The 25,739-nt window shown below is 47.9% G+C and overlaps 2 protein-coding genes across 6 annotated transcripts in view; one reads left to right on the forward strand and one right to left on the reverse strand.

Annotated features, from left to right (window-relative positions):
• The window catches only part of LOC118946993 (translation machinery-associated protein 16-like), a 28,442-nt gene that overhangs the window by 302 nt on the left and 2,401 nt on the right, over positions 1 to 25,739 (forward strand). Inside the window, exons 1-4 of one of the 3 annotated variants that reach the window (XM_036971939.1) lie at positions 17,804 to 17,937; positions 19,106 to 19,215; positions 19,316 to 19,353; positions 21,979 to 22,063. In XM_036971939.1, coding sequence (XP_036827834.1) covers positions 17,935 to 17,937; positions 19,106 to 19,215; positions 19,316 to 19,353; positions 21,979 to 22,063 — 236 coding nt within the window. In that variant the 5' untranslated portion in view covers positions 17,804 to 17,934. Of the gene's footprint in view, positions 1 to 17,803; positions 17,938 to 18,997; positions 19,017 to 19,105; positions 19,216 to 19,315; positions 19,354 to 21,978; positions 22,064 to 25,739 lie in introns of those variants that run through there. The other 2 variants (XM_036971940.1, XM_036971938.1) reach the window with 2 other exon arrangements.
• Positions 79 to 17,809, reverse strand: LOC118946992 (H/ACA ribonucleoprotein complex non-core subunit NAF1-like). 3 transcript variants are annotated; one of them, XM_036971936.1, is made up of 8 exons: positions 14,039 to 14,319; positions 11,205 to 11,822; positions 10,857 to 10,950; positions 9,722 to 9,804; positions 9,342 to 9,502; positions 6,895 to 6,946; positions 4,257 to 4,365; positions 79 to 1,106 (listed from the first exon to the last, which is right to left on the reverse strand). In XM_036971936.1, the coding sequence occupies exons 2-8, from the start codon at positions 11,793 to 11,795 to the stop codon at positions 805 to 807; spliced, it is 1,392 nt and encodes a 463-aa protein (XP_036827831.1). In that variant the 5' UTR covers positions 11,796 to 11,822; positions 14,039 to 14,319; the 3' UTR covers positions 79 to 804. The 3 variants fall into 3 exon arrangements, with proteins under 3 accessions (XP_036827831.1, XP_036827832.1, XP_036827830.1); XM_036971937.1 differs by lacking the exon at positions 14,039 to 14,319 and adding an exon at positions 12,124 to 12,244; XM_036971935.1 differs by lacking the exon at positions 14,039 to 14,319 and adding an exon at positions 17,673 to 17,809 and having other exon boundaries at positions 711 to 1,106.

Here is a 25,739-nt window from a genome sequence, read left to right on the forward strand (position 1 = left end):
CGCTCGTCATGTCCGTTCGGGGAACGCCAAATATTTAGTTATTAGCCTGACCATTAAATACTGAATTATTGACCAACATAGAATTGAATAGTTTATTTTATTTGTCACCAGAGTCCAGCTGAATTGAGCTGTGAACAAGTTTCATAGGGTTTTGCACCACTTCGTTTTTTATTTAACCAGGTACTAATGGGGATCCATAATACATACAAATATAGCCCTCAGAGGAGGAGGGTACTTGATGAGGTTATGGACCAGAACAGGGTCATATAGCCCTCAGAGGAGGAGGGTACATGATGAGGTTATGGACCAGAACAGGGTCATATAGCCAACTGCTCTGAGAGGGTACATGATGAGGTTATGGACCAGAACAGGGTCATATAGCCCTCAGAGGAGGAGGGTACATGAGGTTATGGACCAGAACAGGGTCATATAGCCAACTGCTCTGAGAGGGTACATGATGAGGTTATGGACCAGAACAGGGTCATATAGCCAACTGCTCTGAGAGGGTACATGATGAGGTTATGGACCAGAACAGGGTCATATAGCCAACAGCTCTGAGAGAAGGGTACATGATGAGGTTTCGGACCAGAACAGGGTCATATAGCCAACAGCTCTGAGAGGAGGGTACATGATAGTCTCTGAGAGGCGGGTACATGATAATCTCTACTACCGGGGATTTAAGAACAGAAACTAATAAAACAGACATGAAATGCAGACAGTAAAAATATACTTTAATGTGTTGATTTGGTCAAACAACGCTGATGAGTGTCAAGGTGGTGAGGTGTACAGTCACTAGTTGTGTCCTCACTGAGGAGGATAGGGGCCAGTGGGCGGTGGGGGAGGAGGGGGGAGATGAGAGAAGGGGAGGTTGTGGTAGGGGTGAGAGGGGGGAGGGGACCAGGGGAAGGACATGTGGGGGGGAGGAGGGGGAGGATAGAGGGGGAAGGACTGGGGCTGGTAGGGGGGAGGGTAGGGGTAGTGGGGCTGGTGTGTGTAGTACGGAGCCCCTTCGTATCGGGGTGGGGGACCCCAGTTGTCACGGCGGGGTGGACAACTCTGTTGCAAAGGCCTCTGGGACATCTGTGGTCTGGTGACGGAATCTCTATCTGGAAGAGAAAGAAAATGAGGTCACACACACACACACACACACACACACAGGGGTTATACCCAATACCCAGTCTAATAACTGAACAGGGGAGACTGGGGCAGGGGGTTCCACATGTTGGTGTCTCTCCCAATCTACAGAGTGCTGTACAGCCCAATACCCAGTCTAATAACTGAACAGGGGAGACTGGGGCAGGGGGTTCCACATGTTGGTGTCTCTCCCAATCTACAGAGTGCTGTACAGCCCAATACCCAGTCTAATAACTGGATAGGGGAGACTGGGGTTCCACATGTTGGTGTCTCTCCCAATCTACAGAGTGCTGTACAGCCCAATACCCAGTCTAATAACTGAACAGGGGAGACTGGGGTTCCACATGTTGGTGTCTCTCCCAATCTACAATCCTATCAAATGGAGATTCAAATGTGGGCCGACATCGCAAGAGGTCAAGAGGTCACCCACCTGCTAAATCCATGTCAGCATCTCAAAACATTGAGGTGAATGTGTGTATTTTATAGGTGAATGTCTGTATGGGGAATGTGTGTATTTTATAGGGGAATGTGTGTATTTTATAGGTGAATGTGTGTATTTTATAGGTGAATGTGTGTATTTTATAGGGGAATGTGTGTATGGTGAATGTGTGTATTTAATAGGGGAATGTGTGTATTTTATAGGGGAATGTGTGTATTTTATAGGTGAATGTGTGTATTTTATAGGGGAATGTGTGTATTTAATAGGGGAATGTGTGTATTTTATAGGTGAATGTGTGTATTTTATAGGGGAATGTGTGTATTTTATAGGTGAATGTGTGTATTTTATAGGTGAATGTGTGTATTTTATAGGGGAATGTGTGTATTTAATAGGGGAATGTGTGTATTTTATAGGTGAATGTGTGTATTTTATAGGTGAATGTGTGTATTTTATAGGTGAATGTGTGTATTTCATAGGTGAATGTGTGTATGGTGAATGTGTGTATGGTGAATGTGTGTATTTTATAGGTGAATGTGTGTATTTTATAGGTGAATGTGTGTATTTTATAGGTGAATGTGTGTATGGTGAATGTGTGTATTTTATAGGTGAATGTGTGTATTTTATAGGTGAATGTGTGTATGGTGAATGTGTGTATTTTATAGGTGAATGTGTGTATTTTATAGGTGAATGTGTGTATGGTGAATGTGTGTATGGTGAATGTGTGTATGGTGAATGTGTGTATTTTATAGGTGAATGTGTGTATTTTATAGGTGAATGTGTGTATTTTATAGGTGAATGTGTGTATTTTATAGGTGAATGTGTGTATTTTATAGGTGAATGTGTGTATTTTATAGGTGAATGTGTGTATGGTGAATGTGTGTATTTTATAGGTGAATGTGTGTATTTTATAGGTGAATGTGTGTATGGTGAATGTGTGTATGGTGAATGTGTGTATGGTGAATGTGTGTATTTTATAGGTGAATGTGTGTATTTTATAGGTGAATGTGTGTATTTTATAGGTGAATGTCTGTATGGGGAATGTGTGTATTTTATAGGGGAATGTGTGTATTTTATAGGTGAATGTGTGTATGGTGAATGTGTGTATGGTGAATGTGTGTATTTTATAGGGGAATGTGTGTATTTTATAGGGGAATGTGTGTATTTTATAGGTGAATGTGTGTATTTTATAGGTGAATGTCTGTATGGGGAATGTGTGTATTTTATAGGGGAATGTGTGTATTTTATAGGTGAATGTGTGTATGGTGAATGTGTGTATGGTGAATGTGTGTATTTTATAGGTGAATGTGTGTATTTTATAGGTGAATGTGTGTATTTTATAGGTGAATGTCTGTATGGGGAATGTGTGTATTTTATAGGGGAATGTGTGTATTTTATAGGTGAATGTGTGTATTTTATAGGTGAATGTCTGTATGGGGAATGTGTGTATTTTATAGGGGAATGTGTGTATTTTATAGGTGAATGTGTGTATTTTATAGGTGAATGTCTGTATGGGGAATGTGTGTATTTTATAGGGGAATGTGTGTATTTTATAGGTGAATGTGTGTATTTTATAGGTGAATGTCTGTATGGGGAATGTGTGTATTTTATAGGGGAATGTGTGTATTTTATAGGTGAATGTGTGTATTTTATAGGTGAATGTGTGTATTTTATAGGTGAATGTGTGTATTTTATAGGGGAATGTGTGTATTTTATAGGTGAATGTGTGTATTTTATAGGGGAATGTGTGTATTTTATAGGTGAATGTGTGTATTTTATAGGGGAATGTGTGTATTTTATAGGTGAATGTGTGTATTTTATAGGTGAATGTGTGTATTTTATAGGGGAATGTGTGTATTTTATAGGTGAATGTGTGTATTTTATAGGTGAATGTGTGTATTTTATAGGGGAATGTGTGTATTTTATAGGTGAATGTGTGTATTTTATAGGTGAATGTGTGTATGGTGAATGTGTGTATTTTATAGGGGAATGTGTGTATTTTATAGGAGGGGAAAGTATGCTGCATATAAACAATTGTTTGTTGAAAAGATGAAAGGGAGAGCTATATTTCAAACGTATTTCTGAGTCGCTAGGTCAAGTCATGTGGAAATTAGCATCATTGTTTGCTAGGTCAAGTCATGTGGAAATTAGCATCATAGTTTGCTAGGTCAAGTCATGTGGAAATTAGCATCATAGTTTGCTAGGTCAAGTCATGTGGAAATTAGCATCATAGTTTGCTAGGTCAAGTCATGTGGAAATTAGCATCATAGTTTGCTAGGTCAAGTCATGTGGAAATTAGCATCATAGTTATCTATGATAAGATAACCTATAGACCTACTGGTGTTGAGATACACCCCAGTTAACAGTGTGACACAGCCCCATTCTCCCCTAATCTGATGCTTTGCACTGTCACCCACAACATTTTCTTCCCATTGAATACAGACTGTGTGCTTTCTGTCCACGTGGTCACCAACAATATGCTTTGGGAACGCCCCTGTGCTCTGTGGTGATTGGCTCTTGAATTGCTCGTGTCAAAAGGAGGTCAAGCCGACGAGACCATCAGATTCTCCGGGAGGATTTCCACCAATGGCCTTCAACACACCCCAGACATCGTCCTGACATGAACCGAAGGAAATTCACAGAGGCTTCAGAGTTGACCAGAAACAGTGTATGTTGTGTGTCTGACCTGGTTGTTGGTCAGCTCTCTGTCCTCTCTCACTCTTCTGAACATTCCCCTTCTTCTTCTTCTTCCTTTTCATATTCTGTTCTGCCTCATCATCACTGAAGTCTAACGCCTGGAGAGAGGGGAGACAAGAGGACAGGACAGAGGACAGACGAGAGGGGGCAGGACAGAGGAGAGGGGACAGGATAGAGGAGAGGGGACAGGACAGAGGGGAGACAAGAGGACAGGACAGAGGAGACACAGGACAGAGGAGAAACGAGAGGGGGCAGGACAGAGGAGAGGGGACAGGATAGAGGAGAAACGAGACACGAGAGGGGACAGGACAGAGGAGAGACGAGAGGGGACAGGACAGAGGAGAGACGAGACACGAGAGGGGACAAGACAGAGGAGAGACGAGACAAGAGAGGGGACAGGACAGAGGAGAGACGAGAGGGGACAGATCAGAGGGGAGACGAGAGGGGACAGGACAGAGGAGAGACGAGACACGAGAGGGGACAAGACAGAGGAGAGACGAGACAAGAGAGGGGACAGGACAGCGGAGAGAGGGGGAAAGGGGAGAGAGAGAAGGGAGAGGAAAGGGGAGAGGAGAGAAACTTTATTATCCAAAGAGAAATTTGTCTTGACATCTTAGATGCACCATCACAATACAAGTGTGTGTGTGTCCCCGAAATCTTACTAAAATTATATGCACTTTGTACTAATCATACTACATACTGTTTAGAATGTAGTGTTTAGTATAAATATATTCAGTAAGCAGCACATCAACATCCTACCCTCATCCACACTGAGAAGGCTTCATCTAATCAGCAATTGTGTTGTTTGTTGATAGTCAGTCCTCTGGCGGCAGGTAGCAGGTAGCCTAGCGGTTAGAGCGTTGGGCGGCAGGTAGCCTAGCGGTTAGAGCGTTGGGCGGCAGGTAGCCTAGCGGTTAGAGCGTTGGGCGGCAGGTAGCCTAGCGGTTAGAGCGTTGGGCGGCAGGTAGCCTAGCGGTTAGAGCGTTGGGCGGCAGGTAGCCTAGCGGTTAGAGCGTTGGGCGGCAGGTAGCCTAGCGGTTAGAGCGTTGGGCGGCAGGTAGCCTAGCGGTTAGAGCGTTGGGCGGCAGGTAGCCTAGTGGTTAGAGCGTTGGGCGGCAGGTAGCCTAGCGGTTAGAGAGTTGGACGGCAGGTAGCCTAGCGGTTAGAGCGTTGGGCGGCAGGTAGCCTAGTGGTTAGAGTGTAGGGGCGGCAGGTAGCCTAGTGGTTAGAGTGTAGGGGCGGCAGGTAGCCTAGCGGTTAGAGCGTTGGGCGGCAGGTAGCCTAGCGGTAAGAGCGTTGGGCGTCAGGTAGCCTAGCGGTTAGAGCGTTGGGCGGCAGGTAGCCTAGCGGTTAGAGCGTTGGGCGGCAGGTAGCCTAGCGGTTAGAGCGTTGGGCGGCAGGTAGCCTAGCGGTTAGAGCGTTGGGCGGCAGGTAGCCTAGCGGTTAGAGCGTTGGGCGGCAGGTAGCCTAGAGGTTAGAGCGTTGGGCGGCAGGTAGCCTAGCGGTTAGAGCGTTGGGCGGCAGGTAGCCTAGCGGTTAGAGCGTTGGGCGGCAGGTAGCCTAGCGGTTAGAGCGTTGGGCGGCAGGTAGCCTAGCGATTAGAGCGTTGGGCGGCAGGTAGCCTAGCGGTTAGAGCGTTGGGCGGCAGGTAGCCTAGCGGTTAGAGAGTTGGGCGGCAGGTAGCCTAGTGGTTAGAGTGTAGGGGCGGCAGGTAGCCTAGCGGTTAGAGCGTAGGGGCGGCAGGTAGCCTAGCGGTTAGAGCGTTGGGCGTCAGGTAGCCTAGCGGTTAGAGCGTTGGGCGTCAGGTAGCCTAGCGGTTAGAGCGTTGGGCGGCAGGTAGCCTAGCGGTTAGAGCGTTGGGCGGCAGGTAGCCTAGAGGTTAGAGCGTTGGGCGGCAGGTAGCCTAGCGGTTAGAGCGTTGGGCGGCAGGTAGCCTAGCGGTTAGAGCGTTGGGCGGCAGGTAGCCTAGCGGTTAGAGCGTTGGGCGGCAGGTAGCCTAGCGGTTAGATCGTTGGGCGGCAGGTAGCCTAGCGGTTAGAGAGTTGGGCGGCAGGTAGCCTAGTGGTTAGAGCGTTGGGCGGCAGGTAGCCTAGTGGTTAGAGTGTAGGGGCGGCAGGTAGCCTAGCGGTTAGAGCGTTGGGCGTCAGGTAGCCTAGCGGTTAGAGCGTTGGGCGGCAGGTAGCCTAGCGGTTAGAGCGTTGGGCGGCAGGTAGCCTAGCGGTTAGAGCGTTGGGCGGCAGGTAGCCTAGCGGTTAGAGCGTTGGGCGGCAGGTAGCCTAGCGGTTAGAGCGTTGGGCGGCACGTAGCCTAGCGGTTAGAGCGTTGGGCGGCAGGTAGCCTAGCGGTTAGAGCGTTTGGCGGCAGGTAGCCTAGCGGTTAGAGCGTTGGGCGGCAGGTAGCCTAGCGGTTAGAGCGTTGGGCGGCAGGTAGCCTAGCGGTTAGAGCGTTGGGCGGCAGGTAGCCTAGCGGTTAGAGCGTTGGGCGGCAGGTAGCCTAGCGGTTAGAGCGTTGGGCGGCAGGTAGCCTAGCGGTTAGAGCGTTGGGCGGCAGGTAGCCTAACGATTAGGGCGTTGGGCGGCAGGTAGCCTAGGGCCTGTGTGGCATTATGGGTAATGTGTGTTCCTCACCTCTGGTGGTGGTTCCTGGTCGTTCTTCCAGGAGGCGTCGGAGCCTTTCAACCTAAACACACACGTCAGCTTCAATTATACATGTGTGTACTGACCGTCGTAGCTGCTCAGTGAGGATATAGAGGGTGTAGTCAGTGTACTGACCGTCGTAGCTGCTCAGTGAGGATATAGAGGGTGTAGTCAGTGTACTGACCGTCGTAGCTGCTCAGTGAGGATATAGAGGGTGTAGTCAGTGTACTGACCGTCGTAGCTGCTCAGTGAGGATATAGAGGGTGTAGTCAGTGTACTGACCGTCGTAGCTGCTCAGTGAGGATATAGAGGGTGTAGTCAGTGTACTGACCGTCGTAGCTGCTCAGTGAGGATATAGAGGGTGTAGTCAGTGTACTGACCGTCGTAGCTGCTCAGTGAGGATATAGAGGGTGTAGTCAGTGTACTGACCTTCGTAGCTGCTCAGTGAGGATATAGAGGGTGTAGTCAGTGTACTGATCGTCGTAGCTGCTCAGTGAGGATATAGAGGGTGTAGTCAGTGTACTGACCGTCGTAGCTGCTCAGTGAGGATATAGAGGGTGTAGTCAGTGTACTGACCGTCGTCGCTGCTCAGTGAGGATATAGAGGGTGTAGTCAGTGTACTGACCGTCGTCGCTGCTCAGTGAGGATATAGAGGGTGTAGTCAGTGTACTGACCGTCGTAGCTGCTCAGTGAGGATATAGAGGGTGTAGTCAGTGTACTGACCGTCGTAGCTGCTCAGTGAGGATATAGAGGGTGTAGTCAGTGTACTGACCGTCGTAGCTGCTCAGTGAGGATATAGAGGGTGTAGTCAGTGTACTGACCGTCGTAGCTGCTCAGTGAGGATATAGAGGGTGTAGTCAGTGTACTGACCGTCGTAGCTGCTCAGTGAGGATATAGAGGGTGTAGTCAGTGTACTGACCGTCGTAGCTGCTCAGTGAGGATATAGAGGGTGTAGTCAGTGTACTGACCGTCGTAGCTGCTCAGTGAGGATATAGAGGGTGTAGTCAGTGTACTGACCGTCGTAGCTGCTCAGTGAGGATATAGAGGGTGTAGTCAGTGTACTGACCGTCGTAGCTGCTCAGTGAGGATATAGAGGGTGTAGTCAGTGTACTGACCGTCGTAGCTGCTCAGTGAGGATATAGAGGGTGTAGTCAGTGTACTGACCGTCGTAGCTGCTCAGTGAGGATGTAGAGGGTGTAGTCAGTGTACTGACCGTCGTAGCTGCTCAGTGAGGATATAGAGGGTGTAGTCAGTGTACTGACCGTCGTAGCTGCTCAGTGAGGATATAGAGGGTGTAGTCAGTGTACTGACCGTCGTAGCTGCTCAGTGAGGATATAGAGGGTGTAGTCAGTGTACTGACCGTCGTAGCTGCTCAGTGAGGATATAGAGGGTGTAGTCAGTGTACTGACCGTCGTAGCTGCTCAGTGAGGATGTAGAGGGTGTAGTCAGTGTACTGACCGTCGTAGCTGCTCAGTGAGGATATAGAGGGTGTAGTCAGTGTACTGACCGTCGTAGCTGCTCAGTGAGGATGTAGAGGGTGTAGTCAGTGTACTGACCGTCGTAGCTGCTCAGTGAGGATATAGAGGGTGTAGTCAGTGTACTGACCGTCGTAGCTGCTCAGTGAGGATGTAGAGGGTGTAGTCAGTGTACTGACCGTCGTAGCTGCTCAGTGAGGATATAGAGGGTGTAGTCAGTGTACTGACCGTCGTAGCTGCTCAGTGAGGATGTAGAGGGTGTAGTCAGTGTACTGACCGTCGTAGCTGCTCAGTGAGGATATAGAGGGTGTAGTCAGTGTACTGACCGTCGTAGCTGCTCAGTGAGGATATAGAGGGTGTAGTCAGTGTACTGACCGTCGTAGCTGCTCAGTGAGGATATAGAGGGTGTAGTCAGTGTACTGACCGTCGTAGCTGCTCAGTGAGGATGTAGAGGGTGTAGTCAGTGTACTGACCGTCGTAGCTGCTCAGTGAGGATGTAGAGGGTGTAGTCAGTGTACTGACCGTCGTAGCTGCTCAGTGAGGATATAGAGGGTGTAGTCAGTGTACTGACCGTCGTAGCTGCTCAGTGAGGATATAGAGGGTGTAGTCAGTGTACTGACCGTCGTAGCTGCTCAGTGAGGATATAGAGGGTGTAGTCAGTGTACTGACCGTCGTAGCTGCTCAGTGAGGATGTAGAGGGTGTAGTCAGTGTACTGACCGTCGTAGCTGCTCAGTGAGGATATAGAGGGTGTAGTCAGTGTACTGACCGTCGTAGCTGCTCAGTGAGGATATAGAGGGTGTAGTCAGTGTACTGACCGTCGTAGCTGCTCAGTGAGGATGTAGAGGGTGTAGTCAGTGTACTGACCGTCGTAGCTGCTCAGTGAGGATATAGAGGGTGTAGTCAGTGTACTGACCGTCGTAGCTGCTCAGTGAGGATATAGAGGGTGTAGTCAGTGTACTGACCGTCGTAGCTGCTCAGTGAGGATGTAGAGGGTGTAGTCGGTGAGAGACGGGGCGTAGAACATGGAGTCCTTCAGCTTCACTCCTCTCTCTGCGATGTCACTCTCTGAGTTAAACCTCAACACATAGAAGGGACTGGAGACTGGCCCAAACACCTCAAATACCTGAGGAGAGAGAGAGTTAAACCTCAACACATAGAAGGGACTGGAGACCGGCCCAAACACCTCAAATACCTGAGGAGGAGAGAGAGTTAAACCTCAACACATAGAAGGGACTGGAGACCGGCCCAAACACCTCAAATACCTGAGGAGGAGGACTGTGTGTGTGTGTGGGGTGGGGGGGTATTCTGAGGACTCCTCCCCGGGACTCTAAGCCCCTCTTACCTTGCCCACGGCCAGCCTATCAGAGTTGAAAATGACGCTGTCGTCCTTCAGAGGGGGCGTGTCCTTCAATGACTGAATGATCACTGTTGAGGAAACACAACAGTCACCAAGAGGGGTCAGGGGCATTCAGTCACCAAGAGGGGTCAGGGGCATTCAGTCACCAAGAGGGGTCAGGGGCATTCAGTCACCAAGAGGGGTCAGGGGCATTCAGACCACCAAGAGGGGTCAGGGCCCTTCAGTCACCAAGAGGGGTCAGGGGGTGTAATGTGAAAGGCAGGGGCATTCAGTCACCAAGAGGGGTCAGGGGCATTCAGTCACCAAGAGGGGTCGGGGGTGTAATGTGAAGGTCAGGGGCATTTAGTCACCAAGAGGGGTCGGGGGTGTAATGTGAAGGGCAGGGGCATTCAGTCACCAAGAGGGGTCAGGGGCATTCAGTCACCAAGAGGGGTCAGGGGCATTCAGTCACCAAGAGGGGTCAGGGGGTGTAATGTGAAGGTCAGGGGCATTCAGTCACCAAGAGGGGTCAGGGGCATTCAGTCACCAAGAGGGGTCAGGGGCATTCAGTCACCAAGAGGGGTCGGGGGGGTGTAATGTGAAGGGCAGGGGCATTCAGTCACCAAGAGGGGTCAGGGGCATTCAATCACCAAGAGGGGTCAGGGGCATTCAGTCACCAAGAGGGGTCGGGGGTGTAATGTGAAGGTCAGGGGCATTCAGTCACCAAGAGGGGTCGGGGGGTGTAATGTGAAGGGCAGGGGCATTCAGTCACCAAGAGGGGTCAGGGGCATTCAGTCACCAAGAGGGGTCTTTTAGATGATACTGGTGACTGGTCCAAGGGGGAGGGACTAACCCAGCTGTTGGATGATACTGGTGACTGGTCCAAGGGGGAGGGACTAACCCAGCTGTTGGATGATACTGGTGACTGGTCCAAGGGGGAGGGACTAACCCAGCTGTTGGATGATACTGGTGACTGGTCCAAGGGGGAGGGACTAACCCAGCTGTTGGATGATACTGGTGACTGGTCCTAGGGGGAGGGACTAACCCAGCTGTTGGATGATACTGGTGACTGGTCCTAGGGGGAGGGACTAACTCAGCTGTTGGATGATACTGGTGACTGGTCCAAGGGGGAGGGACTAACCCAGCTGTTGGATGATACTGGTGACTGATCCTAGGGGCAGTATCTCCGCCTCCTCTGGTAGAACAACCGTCAACTCCTCGACAGCAGGCAACTCCTACACACACAAACACACATTTCATTTTCACGTGAATACGGCACTTATTTTATTTTTACTCACATGAAGTTCTGAATTCCCAGAGTAGAGGTCAGGGGTTAGAGAGAGGTCAGGGGTTAGAGAGAGGCCAGAGGTTAGAGAGGGGCCAGAGGTTAGAGAGAGGCCAGGGGTTAGAGAGAGGCCAGGGGTTAGAGAGAGGTCAGGGGTTAGAGAGAGGTCAGGGGTTAGAGGTCGGGGTTAGAGGTCAGGGGTACCTCAGGCAGGATCTCATCCAGGGTTTTGATGGAACAGGGTTTCTTTGCCCGACTGAAGCCTTCGTCGTCATCATCATCTTCATCTGCCTGACCTAACACAACAGCCAGCGTCACACCGGAGGAAGAGGAGTCTGAATCACTGTCTGAGGAGGAGCTGCTGCTGTCCCGCTGGTCCCTGACACACACACCATCCTGTAACGTCAGCAGTACCTGGGGGGGGTCCTGAGAGGGGTCCTGGGAGAGGTCCTGAGAGAGGTCCTGAGAGAGATCCCGGGGGAGGTCCTGGGGGGGGTCCTGGGAGAGGTCCTGGGGGAGGTGTGTGTGTGTGGTTCCATCTCCCAGCTCGGAGCTCGAGACAGAGCTGAGATTCTCTGTAACCTCCATCTCCTCTGCTCCTCCCGTTAACTCTCCCGGTAAACGGCTGTCTGAGGTCCCGGAGGTCAGTCCCTGAGGTTCTGTCTCAGCTGTGCATCCATCCTCCAGGTGCTTGGTGCTGATACCGTTGTTCAGTTCCAGTTCCTCTCCGTGCGTCTCTGCTGAGCTCTGAAGAACCTCCGGTACCAAAGCCGTCTCCTCTGGTTGGGCCTCCATCCCGTTGCTGGGTAGAGACTATCACACCTGGGGACAAAGACAGCACAACTACAATCAGCTGGGTAATAGTCACTAGGAACCACACAGACCGGAAGCTAACAGACACAAACGGAACAAAGCGTGAGGGCTAAGAAACGCTTAGGCCTAGTTTTGTTGCAAAACGTTGTTGTACTTTGTGCACTAATGAATACACCCCTGGTTGCCTCACAAACCACAGTGAGGATCTGTACAATCTGGACCTGGATTCTCTGCCCACACAACCACTAAGCAAGAAAGTAGCTATCATCTAGTATCTATGGCTCAGTCAAACAGTAACCTGTTCAGTTACCAAACCAGGGTGGAGGAGGTGGAACCCCCTCAGAATGGTGATCTTCTCTGATTGGGCTGCAGTGTTGAGTCGTGTGAAGACCGGTAAGTCAGATAGAGGAGACTTGTTCAGAGTGGTGATCTGCTCTGATTGGGCTGCAGTGTTGAGTCGTGTGAAGACCGGTAGGTCAGATAGAGGAGACTTGTTCAGAGTGGTGATCTGCTCTGATTGGGCTGCAGTGTTGAGTCATGTGAAGACCGGTAGTTCAGATAGAGGAGACTTGTTCAGAGTGGTGATCTGCTCTGATTGGGCTGCAGTGTTGAGTCGTGTGAAGACCGGTAGGTCAGATAGAGGAGACTTGTTCAGAGTGGTGATCTGCTCTGATTGGGCTGCAGTGTTGAGTCATGTGAAGACCGGTGGTTCAGATAGAGGAGACTTGTTTATGGAGACGATGGTGCTGTTATTGGGATTGGAGAGGATGGGAGTGGCGGTAAGCTTTTGTTGGGTTCCCACCCATGTTGGTGTGCAGGGTAGAGGTCAACCGATGATGTTGTTTCAACACCGATACCGATTATTGGAGGACCAAAAAGGCCGATACCGATTATTGGAGGACCAAAAAGGCCGATACCGATTAATCAAGGCAGTCATTGAAAATAAGAATGTGTTCTTAACTGACTTGCCTGGTTAAATGAAGATTAAATAAAGGTGAAAAAATAATAATAATAATAAATAATTCAGCAAAACCGGTGTCCAAAAATAACGATTTCCGATTGTTATGAAAACTTGAAATCGGCCCTAATTAATCTGCTATTCCGATTAATCGGTCGACCTCTAATCGTAATAATGACAATTACAACAATACTGAATGAACACTTATTTTAACTTATACATCAATACAATCAATTTAGCCTCAAATAAATAATGAAACATGTTCAATTTGGTTTAAATAATGCAAAAACAAAGTGTTGGAGAAGAAAGTAAAAGTGCAATATGTGCCATGTAAGAAAGCTAACGTTTCAGTTCCTTGCTCAGAACATGAGAACATATGAAAGCTGGTGGTTCCTTTTAACACGAGACTTCAATATTCCCAGGTAAGAAGTTTTAGGTTGTAGTTATTATAGGACTATTTCTCTCTATACCATTTGTATTTCATATACCTTTGACTATTGGATGTTCTAATAGGTACTTTAGTATTGCCAGCCTAATCTCGGGAGTTGATAGGCTTGAAGTCATAAACAGCGCAATGCTTGAAGCACAGCGAAGAGCTGCTGGCAAACACAGGAAAGTGTTGTTTGAATGAATGCTTACGAGCCTGCTGCCTACCACCGCTCAGTCAGACTGCTCTATCAAATCATAGACTTGATTATAATACACACAGAAATACGAGCCTTTGGTCATTAATATGGTCAAATCTGGAAACTATCATTTCGAAAACAAGACGTTTATTCTTTCAGTGAAATACGGAACCGTTCTGTATTTTATCTAACGGGTGGCATCCATAAGTCTAAATATTCCTGTTACACAACCTTCAATGTTATGTCATAATTACGTACAATTCTGGCAAATTAATTACGGTCTTTGTTAGGAAGAAATTGTCTTCACACAGTTCGCGACGAGCCAGGCAGCCCAAACTGCTTGCACAGAACGCAAGAGAAGTGACAACTTCCCTAGTGAAAATAAATTAATGTTAGCAGGCAATATTAACTAAATATGCAGGTTCAAAAATATATACTTGTGTATTGACTTTTAAGAAAGGCATTGATGTTTATGGTACATTGCTGCAACGACAGTGCTTTTTTCGCAAACGCGCTTGTTAAATCACCCGTTTGGCGAAGTAGGCTGTGATTCGATACATTAACAGGCACCGCATCGATTATATGCAACGCAAGACACGATAAACTAGTAATATCATCAACCATGTGTAGTTAACTGAGACCGTGGCTCCTTGCTGCACTCCTATAACAGGTAGTCAGCCTGCCACGCAGTCTCCTCGTGGAGTGCAATGTAGTCTACATTAATCGTCGACCTCCAGTAACAACATTCCAAACGTGTTTAGTAGCGTCTAGTCTACATGTGGCATTAGTTCCACCGTTTGTATCCGTTTCAATGGAGGTACTTTATTTTTAACGTGAACTACAAATTCCTCTATTGTGGATAAATGGCTTCACATAGGATAGATTACTCTCAACGTGCCCCTGATTCAGAATGTAGTCATGGCATGCTTGGTCCAATCAGTGGAGGCTGCTGGGCAGAGGACAGCTCATAATAATGGCTGGAACCAATCAGTGGAGGCTGCAGAGGACAGCTCATAATAATGGCTGAAACCAATCAGTGGAGGCTGCAGAGGACAGCTCATAATAATGGCTGGAACCAATCAGTGGAGGCTGCAGAGGACAGCTCATAATAATGGCTGGAACCAATCAGTGGAGGCTGCTGAGAGGACAGCTCATAATAATGGTTGGAACCAATCAGTGGAGGCTGCTGAGAGGACAGCTCATAATAATGGCTGGAACCAATCAGTGGAGGCTGCTGAGAGGACAGCTCATAATAATGGTTGGAACCAATCAGTGGAGGCTGCAGAGGACAGCTCATAATAATGGCTGAAACCAATCAGTGGAGGCTGCTGAGAGGACAGCTCATAATAATGGCTGGAACCAATCAGTGGAGGCTGCAGAGGACAGCTCATAATAATGGCTGGAACCAATCAGTGGAGGCTGCTGAGAGGACAGCTCATAATAATGGCTGGAACCAATCAGTGGAGGCTGCTGAGAGGACAGCTCATAATAATGGCTGGAACCAATCAGTGGAGGCTGCTGAGAGGACAGCTCATAATAATGGTTGGAACCAATCAGTGGAGGCTTCTGAGAGGACAGCTCATAATAATGGCTGGAACCAATCAGTGGAGGCTGCTGAGAGGACAGCTCATAATAATGGCTGGAACCAATCAGTGGAGGCTGCTGAGAGGACAGCTCATAATAATGGTTGGAACCAATCAGTGGAGGCTGCTGAGAGGACAGCTCATAATAATGGCTGGAACCAATCAGTGGAGGCTGCTGAGAGGACAGCTCATAATAATGGTTGGAACCAATCAGTGGAGGCTGCAGAGGACAGCTCATAATAATGGCTGAAACCAATCAGTGGAGGCTGCAGAGGACAGGACAGCTCATAATAATGGCTGAAACCAATCAGTGGAGGCTGCTGAGGACAGCTCATAATAATGGCTGGAACCAATCAGTGGAGTCTGCTGAGAGGACAGCTCATAATAATGGCTGGAACCAATCAGTGGAGGCTGCTGAGAGGACAGCTCATAATAATGGCTGGAACCAATCAGTGGAGGCTGCTGAGAGGACAGCTCATAATAATGGTTGGAACCAATCAGTGGAGGCTGTTGAGAGGACAGCTCATAATAATGGCTGGAACCAATCAGTGGAGGCTGCTGAGAGGACAGCTCATAATAATGGTTGGAACCAATCAGTGGAGGCTGCTGAGAGGACAGCTCATAATAATGGCTGGAACAGAGCTAATGGTATGTCATCAATCACCTGGAAACCATGGAAACCACTTGTTGCATTTGATACCATTCCATCAATTCTGCTCCAGCCATTACCACGAACCCGTCCTCCCCAATTAAGGTGCCACCAACCTCCTGTGGGTTCAATATCAATTGAGGAGAGAATATCCACCGAATATAAAACACATTTCTGCCATTTTACCCACCCCATTGGTCAACTACCCAGCCCCATTGGTCAACTACCCAGCCCCATTGGTCAACTAACCCGCCCCATTGGTCAACTACCCCGCCCCATTGGTCAACTACCCCGCCCCATTGGTCAACTACCCAGCCCCATTGGTCAACTAACCCGCCCCATTGGTCAACTACCCCGCCCCATTGGTCAACTACCCAGCCCCATTGGTCAACTACCCAGACCCATTGGTCAACTACCCAGCCCCATTGGTCAACTACCCAGCCCCATTGGTCAACTAACCCGCCCCATTGGTCAACTAACCCGCCCCATTGGTCAACTACCCCGCCCCATTGGTCAACTACCCCGCCCCATTGGTCAACTACCCCGCCCCATTGGTCAACTACCCCGCCCCATTGGTCAATTAACCCGCCCCATTGGTCAACTACCCTGTCCCATTGGTCAACTACCCAGCCCCATTGGTCAACTACCCCGCCCCATTGGTCAACTAACCCGCCCCATTGGTCAACTAACCCGCCCCATTGGTCAACTACCCCGCCCCATTGGTCAATTAACCCGCCCCATTGGTCAACTACCCAGCCCCATTGGTCAACTACCCAGCCCCATTGGTCAACTACCCCGCCCCATTGGTCAACTAACCCGCCCCATTGGTCAACTACCCCGCCCCATTGGTCAACTACCCAGCCCCATTGGTCAACTACCCAGCCCCATTGGTCAACTACCCAGCCCCATTGGTCAACTACCCCGCCCCATTGGTCAACTAACCCGCCCCATTGGTCAACTACCCCGCCCCATTGGTCAACTACCCCGCCCCATTGGTCAACTACCCAGCCCCATTGGTCAACTACCCAGACCCATTGGTCAACTACCCAGCCCCATTGGTCAACTAACCCGCCCCATTGGTCAACTACCCCGCCCCATTGGTCAATTAACCCGCCCCATTGGTCAACTAACCTGCCCCATTGGTCAACTACCCCGCCCCATTGGTCAACTACCCCACCCCATTGGTCAACTACCCAGCCCCATTGGTCAACTACCCAGCCCCATTGGTCAACTACCCAGCCCCATTGGTCAACTAACCCGCCCCATTGGTCAACTAACCCGCCCCATTGGTCAACTACCCCGCCCCATTGGTCAACTAACCCGCCCCATTGGTCAACTACCCCGCCCCATTGGTCAACTACCCCGCCCCATTGGTCAATTAACCTGCCCCATTGGTCAACTACCCTGCCCCATTGGTCAACTACCCAGCCCCATTGGTCAACTACCCCGCCCCATTGGTCAACTACCCCGCCCCATTGGTCAACTACCCCGCCCCATTGGTCAATTAACCTGCCCCATTGGTCAACTACCCAGCCCCATTGGTCAACTACCCAGCCCCATTGGTCAACTACCCCGCCCCATTGGTCAACTACCCCGCCCCATTGGTCAACTAACCCGCCCCATTGGTCAACTACCCCGCCCCATTGGTCAACTACCCAGCCCCATTGGTCAACTACCCAGCCCCATTGGTCAACTACCCAGCCCCATTGGTCAACTAACCCGCCCCATTGGTTACTTTCTGGTATTAGCTAACTTTAGAACTAGCTGGATAGCTAGTATACCAGCCATATATATTGAAGAAATACGTTTTACAATCGGAGTTCATAGCACAGGAGTTAAACTCGTAGCTAGCTAACGTTAGCTGGTCCACTAGTTAATAAAACAGTTATGTAGCTTGGTTGGCATTCTCAGAACCAGATAACGTTACTGTTAGTCAGCGTTTTAAATTGTCCTTGGTATTGTATCGCTAATTCTGTATAATACGGTGGCATTATTACAATGTTGTTTATCATATTGCAAACGTGTAGATGAAGATGGACTTACGTTCGAGTAGTTAAGGCTACAAAGCTGTTCTCTCGGCAGTCTGCTCTCTGCTACTCTCAGTAACGTTACTCTGCTGTTCGCAACACGTTTTGATTCGGAAACAACGTGGTCTTGTTGTCTTCCGGGTTGTGGAACCTGTCTTTCGGCCGCCGGAGGAAATGACGGACAGTGTTGTCCGACGGACCAGCAGCATCCGCCGGAGTTGTCAATACAGAACACGGGTTTTCAACCGGTGATCAAACTTCGCACATACAACTAAAACATGGTAAAATTACACTTATTATTTAACATCCTTAACATGTATCTAGATATGTAGAAATAGATTTAGCTAAACCTAGATGTATATAATGTTATAGCGCTCTTACAACCTAGTGAATGTATACTGCAAAAAAATATTAACGCAAAATGCAACAATTTCAACGATTTATGAGTTAGTTAATTTAAGGAAATCAGTCAATTGAAATAAATAAATTAGGCACTAATCTATGGATCTCACGTGACTTTCACAAGCACCAAGTCTAGGACTTGCCTAGTTCAATAAAAAACAGGTCCTAAGGCTTCTTGAATACTAATTTTTTTACGCTGCTGTTCCTCGCTGTTTATTACGTAGTCACTTTACCCCTACCTACATATTACCTCGACTAACCTGTACCCCCGCAGATAGACTCAGTATTGTTATTTTTTTTACTTTAGTTTATTTATTAAATATTTTCGTCACTCTTATTTTACTTAAACTTTTAAGTAAATATTTCACATGACTGAGCAGGAGCACAGCGATGGGTGGGCCTGGGAGGGCTCCACCCACTGGGGAGCCAGGCCCAGCCAATCAGAATGAGTTTTCCCCACAAAGGGCTTTATTACAGACAGAAATACTCCTCAGTTTCATCAGCTGTCCGGGTGGCTGGTCTCAGACGATCTCACAGGTGAAGAGCCCGGATGTGGAGGTCCTGGGCTGGCGTGGTTACACGTGGTCTGGCGTAGTTACACGTGGTCTGCGGTTGTGATGCCGTCTAACATGACGTTGGAGGCGGCTTATCGTAGAGAAATGAACATTAAATTCTCAGGCAACAGCCCTGGAGGAAATTTCAGCATGTGAATTACACGCTCCCTCAAAACTTCAGACATCTGTGGTGTTGTGTGACAAAACTTCATATTTTAGAGTGACCTTTTATTGTCCCCGGCACAAGGTGCACCTGTGTAATGATCATGCTGTTTAATCAGCTTCTTGCCACACCTGTCAGCTGGATGGATTATCTTGGCAAAGGAGAAAGACTCACTAACTGGGAAAACTCTTTCTTGCGTATGGACATTTCTAGGATCTTTTATTTCAGTTCATGAAACATGGTACCAACACTTTACATGTTGCGTTTATATTTTAGTTCAGTATAGAATAATGCAAGGCGGTGTTCTAACAGTCGTGTGTGTGTGTGTAGCCGAAGGCGGGGAAAGGTAAACCAACTCAGAAGGAGAAGGTGTGTCATCCCTATAGCAGGAAAGCTGCTTACTTGGCCAGCCAGGAGATACGTCTGGGAAAGAAGGAGAGGTAAGGAGGGAGGGAGATGGTTTGTGTATGTGTTTTGAACAGAGAGAATCCTGTATATTGTTATATATTTATAAAGTTAAGTGTGTATCTCTGCCTCCAGACAAAAGAGTGAGAAGGCCACTCGTCTCAACAGCATTGGTGAGTCTGACAGTCTGTTACTACTATTACTGTGTTACTTTACTATTGTTACTGTACGACTGTTACTGAACATCTGCTGTCTCAGCCTGTCACCAAGGGAGTACCCCAAGGCTCGATCCTAGGCCCCACACTCTTCTCAATTTGCGTCAACAAGCAGTAGGAAGCGCTCTCATCCAATTATATGCATATTTTTTTTTATTTAACTAGTCAGTTAGGAACAAATTCTTATTTACAATGACGACCTACCAAAAGGCAAAAGGCCTCCTGCGGGGATGGGGGCTCTCCATGATTGAGTCTTTGAATGAAGAGATTGAGATAAAACTGTCCGGTTTGAGTGTTTTTTGCAGCTCGTTCCAGTCGCTAGCTGCAGCGAACTGAAATGACGAGCGACCCAGGGATGTGTGTGCTTTGGGGACCTTTAACAGAATGTGACTGGCAGAACGGATGTTGTGTGTGGAGGATGAGGGCTGCAGTAGATATCTCAGATGGGGGGAGTGAGGCCTCAGAGGGTTTTATAAATAAGTATCAACCAGTGGGTCTTGTGACGGGTATACAGAGATTACCAGTTTACAGAGGAGTATAGAGTGCAGTGATGTGTCCTATAAGGAGCATTGGTGGCAAATCTGATGGCTGAATGGTAAAGAACATCTAGCCACTCGAGAGCACCCTTACCTGCCGATCTATAAACGATGTCTCCGTAATCTAGCATGGGTAGGATGGTCATCTGAAACAGGGTTAGTTTGGCAGCTGAGGTGAAAGAGGTGCGATTACGATGGAGGAAACCAAGTCTAGATTTAACTTTAGCCTGCAGCTTTTATATGTGCTGAGAGAAGGACAGTGTACCGTCTAGCCATACTCCCAAGTACTTGTATGAGGTGACTACCTCAATCTCTAAACTCTCAGAGGTAGTAATCACACCTGTGGGGAGAGGGGCATTCTTCTTACCAAACCACATGACCGTTGATTTGGAGGTGTTCAGAACAAGGTTAAGGGCAGAGAAAGCTTGTTGAACACAGAGAAAGTTTTGTTGTAGAGTTTAACACAAAATCTCTTAATTCAAAGACTAAATCATGGACACTCTTACTGACAATTGTGGCTGCTTTGCATGATGTATTGTTGTCTCTACCTTCTTCCTTTTGTGCTGCTACCATGTTGTCATGTTGTGCTGCTACCATGTTGTGCTGCTACCATGTTGTTGTCATGTTGTGCTGCTACCATGTTGTTGTCATGTTGTGCTGCTACCATGTTGTGCTGCTACCATTTTGTTGTGCTGTTGTGGTGCTACCATGTTGTTGTCATGTTGTGCTGCTACCATGTTGTTTTCATGTTGTGCTTCTACCATGTTGTCGTGTTGTGCTGCTACCATGTTGTTGTCATGTTGTGCTGCTACGTTGTTGTTGTGCTGCTACGTTGTTGTTGTGCTGCTACCATGTTGTTGTGCTGTTGTGCTGCTACCATGTTGTTGTCATGTTGTGCTGCTACCATGTTGTCATGTTGTGCTGCTACGTTGTTGTTGTGCTGCTACCATGTTGTTGTGCTGTTGTGCTGCTACCATGTTGTTGTCATATTGTGCTGCTACCATTTTGTTGTCATGTTGTGCTGCTACCATGTTGTTGTCCAGTTGTGCTGCTACCATGTTGTCATGTTGTGTTGCTACCATGTTGTGCTGCTACCATGTTGTCATGTTGTGCTGCTACCATGTTGTCATGTTGTGCTGCTACCATGTTGTTGTCATGTTGTGCTGCTACCATGTTGTGCTGCTACCATGTTGTGCTGCTACCATTTTGTTGTGCTGTTGTGCTGCTACCATGTTGTTGTCATGTTGTGCTGCTACCATGTTGTGTTTCTACCATGTTGTCGTGTTGTGCTTCTACCATGTTGTTGTCATGTTGTGCTGCTACCATGTTGTTGTCATGTTGTGCTGCTGCCATGTTGTTGTGCTGCTACCATGTTGTTGTCATGTTGTGCTGCTACCATGTTGTTGTCATGTTGTGCTGCTACGTTGTTGTTGTGTTGCTACCATTCTATGTTGTCTCTCTTCATGTAGTGCTCTGGTGTCTCTCTTGTCGTGATGTATGTTTTGTCCTATGTTTTTATTGATTTGTATATTTAATCCCCGCCCCCGACGGAGGTCTTTTGCCTTTTGGCCGTCATTTTAAATAAGATTTTGTTCTTAACCTACTTGTCTAGTTAAATAAAGGTTAAATAAAAAAAAATTAAAGTCATAGTATATTCATCTTCAGGTGGGACAACCACATATCTCAGTGGTTAGTATATTCATCTTCAGATAGCTAGGTGAGACAACCACATATCACAGTAGTTAGTATATTCAGATAGCTAGGTGAGACAACCACATATCACAGTAGTTAGTATATTCAGATAGCTAGGTGGGACAACCACATATCTCAGTAGTTAGTATATTCAGATAGCTAGGTGGGACAACCACATATCTCAGTAGTTAGTATATTCAGATAGCTAGGTGAGACAACCACATATCACAGTAGTTAGTATATTCAGTGTGTGTTGGTGAGTACAACGGTAGGGTGTACCCCCTCTTACCTTCTATTGTCTGTGTGTGTGTGTAGGTGAGTACCCCCTCTTACCTTCTATTGTCTGTGTGTGTAGGTGATAAGCTGCAGTGGTTTCAGAGCCAGCTGGACTCTGAGAAGACAGAGTTCACCAAACAGGACGCCTGTCACATCATAGAGAGGTTAGTACCCGTGTCTATATTCACCAAACAGGACGCCTGTCACATAGAGAGGTCAGTACCCGTGTCTATATTCACCAACAGGACGCCTGTCAGTACCCGTGTCTATATTCACCAAACAGGACGCCTGTCACATAGAGAGGTCAGTACCCGTGTCTATATTCACCAAACAGGACGCCTGTCACATAGAGAGGTCAGTACCCGTGTCTATATTCACCAAACAGGACGCCTGTCACATTACAGAGAGGTTAGTACCCGTGTCTATATTCACCAAACAGGACGCCTGTCACATCATAGAGAGGTTAGTACCCGTGTCTATATTCACCAAACAGGGAGCCTGTCACATAGAGAGGTCATTTAACTAGGTATTTTATTGTACTTTTATTTAACTAGGCAAGTCAGTTAAGAACAAATTCTTATTTTCAATGGGAACAACTGCCTGTTCAGGGGCAGAACGACAGATTTGTACCTTGTCAGCTCAGGGATTTGAACTTGCAATCTTTCGGTTACTAATCCAACGCTCTAACCACTAGGCTACCCTACTGTTGGAGCTGGAAACACAAGCATTTAGCTAGGTGTTACTATACTGTTGGAGCTAGAAACACAAGCATTTAGCTAGGTATTACTATACTGTTGGAGCTAGAAACACAAGCATTTAGCTAGGTATTACTATACTGTTGGAGCTAGAAACACAAGCATTTAGCTAGGTATTACTATACTGTTGGAGCTAGAAACACAAGCATTTAGCTAGGTATTACTATACTGTTGGCCAGGCACAGCTTTGTTCAGCTGTCGTGGGACTAGGGCAAAGCAGTTAGCTAGGTTACTGCTCTGTTTCAGCTGTAGTAGGACTAGGGCAAAGCAGTTAGCTAGGTTACTGCTCTGTTTCAGCTGTAGTGGGACTAGGGCAAAGCAGTTAGCTAGGTTACTGCTCTGTTTCAGCTGTCATGGGACTAGGGCAAAGCAGTTGGCTAGGTAATGCTCTGTTTCAGCTGTCGTGGGACTAGGGCAAAGCAGTTAGCTAGGTAATGCTCTGTTTCAGCTATCGTGGGACTAGGGCAAAGCAGTTAGCTAGGTTACTGCTCTGTTCAGCTGTAGTGGGACTAGGGCAAAGCAGTTAGCTAGGTTACTGCTCTGTTCAGCTGTAGTGGGACTAGGGCAAAGCAGTTAGCTAGGTTACTGCTCTGTTTCAGCTGTAGTGGGACTAGGGCAAAGCAGTTAGCTAGGTTACTGCTCTGTTCAGCTGTAGTGGGACTAGGGCAAAGCAGTTAGCTAGGTTACTGCTCTGTTCAGCTGTCGTGGGACTAGGGCAAAGCAGTTAGCTAGGTTACTGCTCTGTTTCAGCTGTCGTGGGACTAGGGCAAAGCAGTTAGCTAGGTTACTGCTCTGTTCAGCTGTAGTGGGACAGACTAGGGCAAAGCAGTTAGCTAGGTTACTGCTCTGTTTCAGCTGTCGTGGGACTAGGGCAAAGCAGTTTAGCTAGGTATTACTATACTGTTGGAGCTAGAAACACAAGCATTTAGCTAGGTATTACTATACTGTTGGAGCTAGAAACACAAGCATTTAGCTAGGTATTACTATACTGTTGGAGCTGGAAACACAAGCATTTAGCTAGGTATTACTATACTGTTGGAGCTAGAAACACAAGCATTTAGCTAGGTATTACTATACTGTTGGAGCTAGAAACACAAGCATTTAGCTAGGTATTACTATACTGTTGGCCAGGCACAGCTTTGTTCAGCTGTCGTGGGACTAGGGCAAAGCAGTTGGCTAGGTAATGCTCTGTTTCAGCTGTCGTGGGACTAGGGCAAAGCAGTTAGCTAGGTAATGCTCTGTTTCAGCTATCGTGGGACTAGGGCAAAGCAGTTAGCTAGGTTACTGCTCTGTTCAGCTGTAGTGGGACTAGGGCAAAGCAGTTAGCTAGGTAATGCTCTGTTTTAGCTGTCGTGGGACTAGGGCAAAGCAGTTAGCTAGGTTACTGCTCTGTTCAGCTGTAGTGGGACTAGGGCAAAGCAGTTAGCTAGGTTACTGCTCTGTTTCAGCTGTCGTGGGACTAGGGCAAAGCAGTTAGCTAGGTTACTGCTCTGTTCAGCTGTCGTGGGACTAGGGCAAAGCAGTTAGCTAGGTTACTGCTCTGTTCAGCTGTCGTGGGACTAGGGCAAAGCAGTTTAGCTAGGTATTACTATACTGTTGGAGCTAGAAACACAAGCATTTAGCTAGGTATTACTATACTGCTGGAGCTAGAAACACAAGCATTTAGCTAGGTATTACTATACTGTTGGAGCTAGAAACACAAGCATTTAGCTAGGTATTACTATACTGTTGGAGCTAGAAACACAAGCATTTAGCTAGGTATTACTATACTGTTGGAGCTAGAAACACAAGCATTTAGCTAGGTATTACTATACTGTTGGCCAGGTACAGCTCTCTTCAGCTGTCGTGAGACTAGGGCAAAGCAGTTGGCTAGGTAATGCTCTGTTTCAGCTGTCGTGAGACTAGGGCAAAGCAGTTAGCTAGGTAATGCTCTGTTTCAGCTGTCGTGGGACTAGGGCAAAGCAGTTAGCTAGGTTACTGCTCTGTTTCAGCTGTCATGGGACTAGGGCAAAGCAGTTGGCTAGGTAATGCTCTGTTTCAGCTGTAGTGGGACTAGGGCAAAGCAGTTAGCTAGGTTACTGCTCTGTTTCAGCTGTCGTGGGACTAGGGCAAAGCAGTTAGCTAGGTTACTGCTCTGTTCAGCTGTAGTGGGACAGACTAGGGCAAAGCAGTTAGCTAGGTTACTGCTCTGTTTCAGCTGTCGTGGGACTAGGGCAAAGCAGTTAGCTAGGTTCCTGCTCTGTTTCAGCTGTCGTGGGACTAGGGCAAAGCAGTTAGCTAGGTTACTGCTCTGTTTCAGCTGTCGTGGGACTAGGGCAAAGCAGTTAGCTAGGTACTGCTCTGTTCAGCTGTCGTGGGACTAAGGTAAAGCAGTTAGCTAGGTTACTGCTCTGTTTCAGCTGTCGTGGGACTAGGGCAAAGCAGTTAGCTAGGTTACTGCTCTGTTTCAGCTGTCATGGGACTAGGGCAAAGCAGTTAGCTAGGTTCCTGCTCTGTTTCAGCTGTCGTGAGACTAGGGCAAAGCAGTTAGCTAGGTTACTGCTCTGTTTCAGCTGTCGTGGGACTAGGGCAAAGCAGTTAGCTAGGTAATGCTCTGTTCAGCTGTCGTGGGACTAGGGCAAAGCAGTTAGCTAGGTAATGCTCTGTTCAGCTGTCGTGGGACTAGGGCAAAGCAGTTAGCTAGGTAATGCTCTGTTCAGCTGTCGTGGGACTAGGGCAAAGCAGTTAGCTAGGTTACTGCTCTGTTCAGCTGTAGTGGGACAGACTAGGGCAAAGCAGTTAGCTAGGTTACTGCTCTGTTTCAGCTGTCGTGGGACTAGGGCAAAGCAGTTAGCTAGGTTCCTGCTCTGTTTCAGCTGTCGTGGGACTAGGGCAAAGCAGTTAGCTAGGTTACTGCTCTGTTTCAGCTGTCGTGGGACTAGGGCAAAGCAGTTAGCTAGGTACTGCTCTGTTCAGCTGTCGTGGGACTAAGGTAAAGCAGTTAGCTAGGTTACTGCTCTGTTTCAGCTGTCGTGGGACTAGGGCAAAGCAGTTAGCTAGGTTACTGCTCTGTTTCAGCTGTCATGGGACTAGGGCAAAGCAGTTA

The sequence above is a fragment of the Oncorhynchus mykiss genome, unplaced genomic scaffold (assembly GCF_013265735.2).
Source record: "Oncorhynchus mykiss isolate Arlee unplaced genomic scaffold, USDA_OmykA_1.1 un_scaffold_87, whole genome shotgun sequence".
NCBI classification, from domain to species: Eukaryota; Metazoa; Chordata; class Actinopteri; order Salmoniformes; family Salmonidae; genus Oncorhynchus; species Oncorhynchus mykiss.

Bases quoted from the DNA above. Each gene is read 5' to 3' on its own strand.
- LOC118946992 (XM_036971936.1), bottom strand. From the start codon at position 11,795: ATGGAGGCCCAACCAGAGGAGACGGCTTTGGTACCGGAGGTTCTTCAG. The intron at 10,951-11,204 runs GTACCCCTGACC...TTGTGTGTGTAG, and splicing joins TGGATGAGATCCTGCCTGAG to GAGTTGCCTGCTGTCGAGGA. The intron at 9,805-10,856 runs GTTAGTCCCTCC...TTTCCTCAACAG, and splicing joins CAGTATCATCCAACAGCTGG to TGATCATTCAGTCATTGAAG.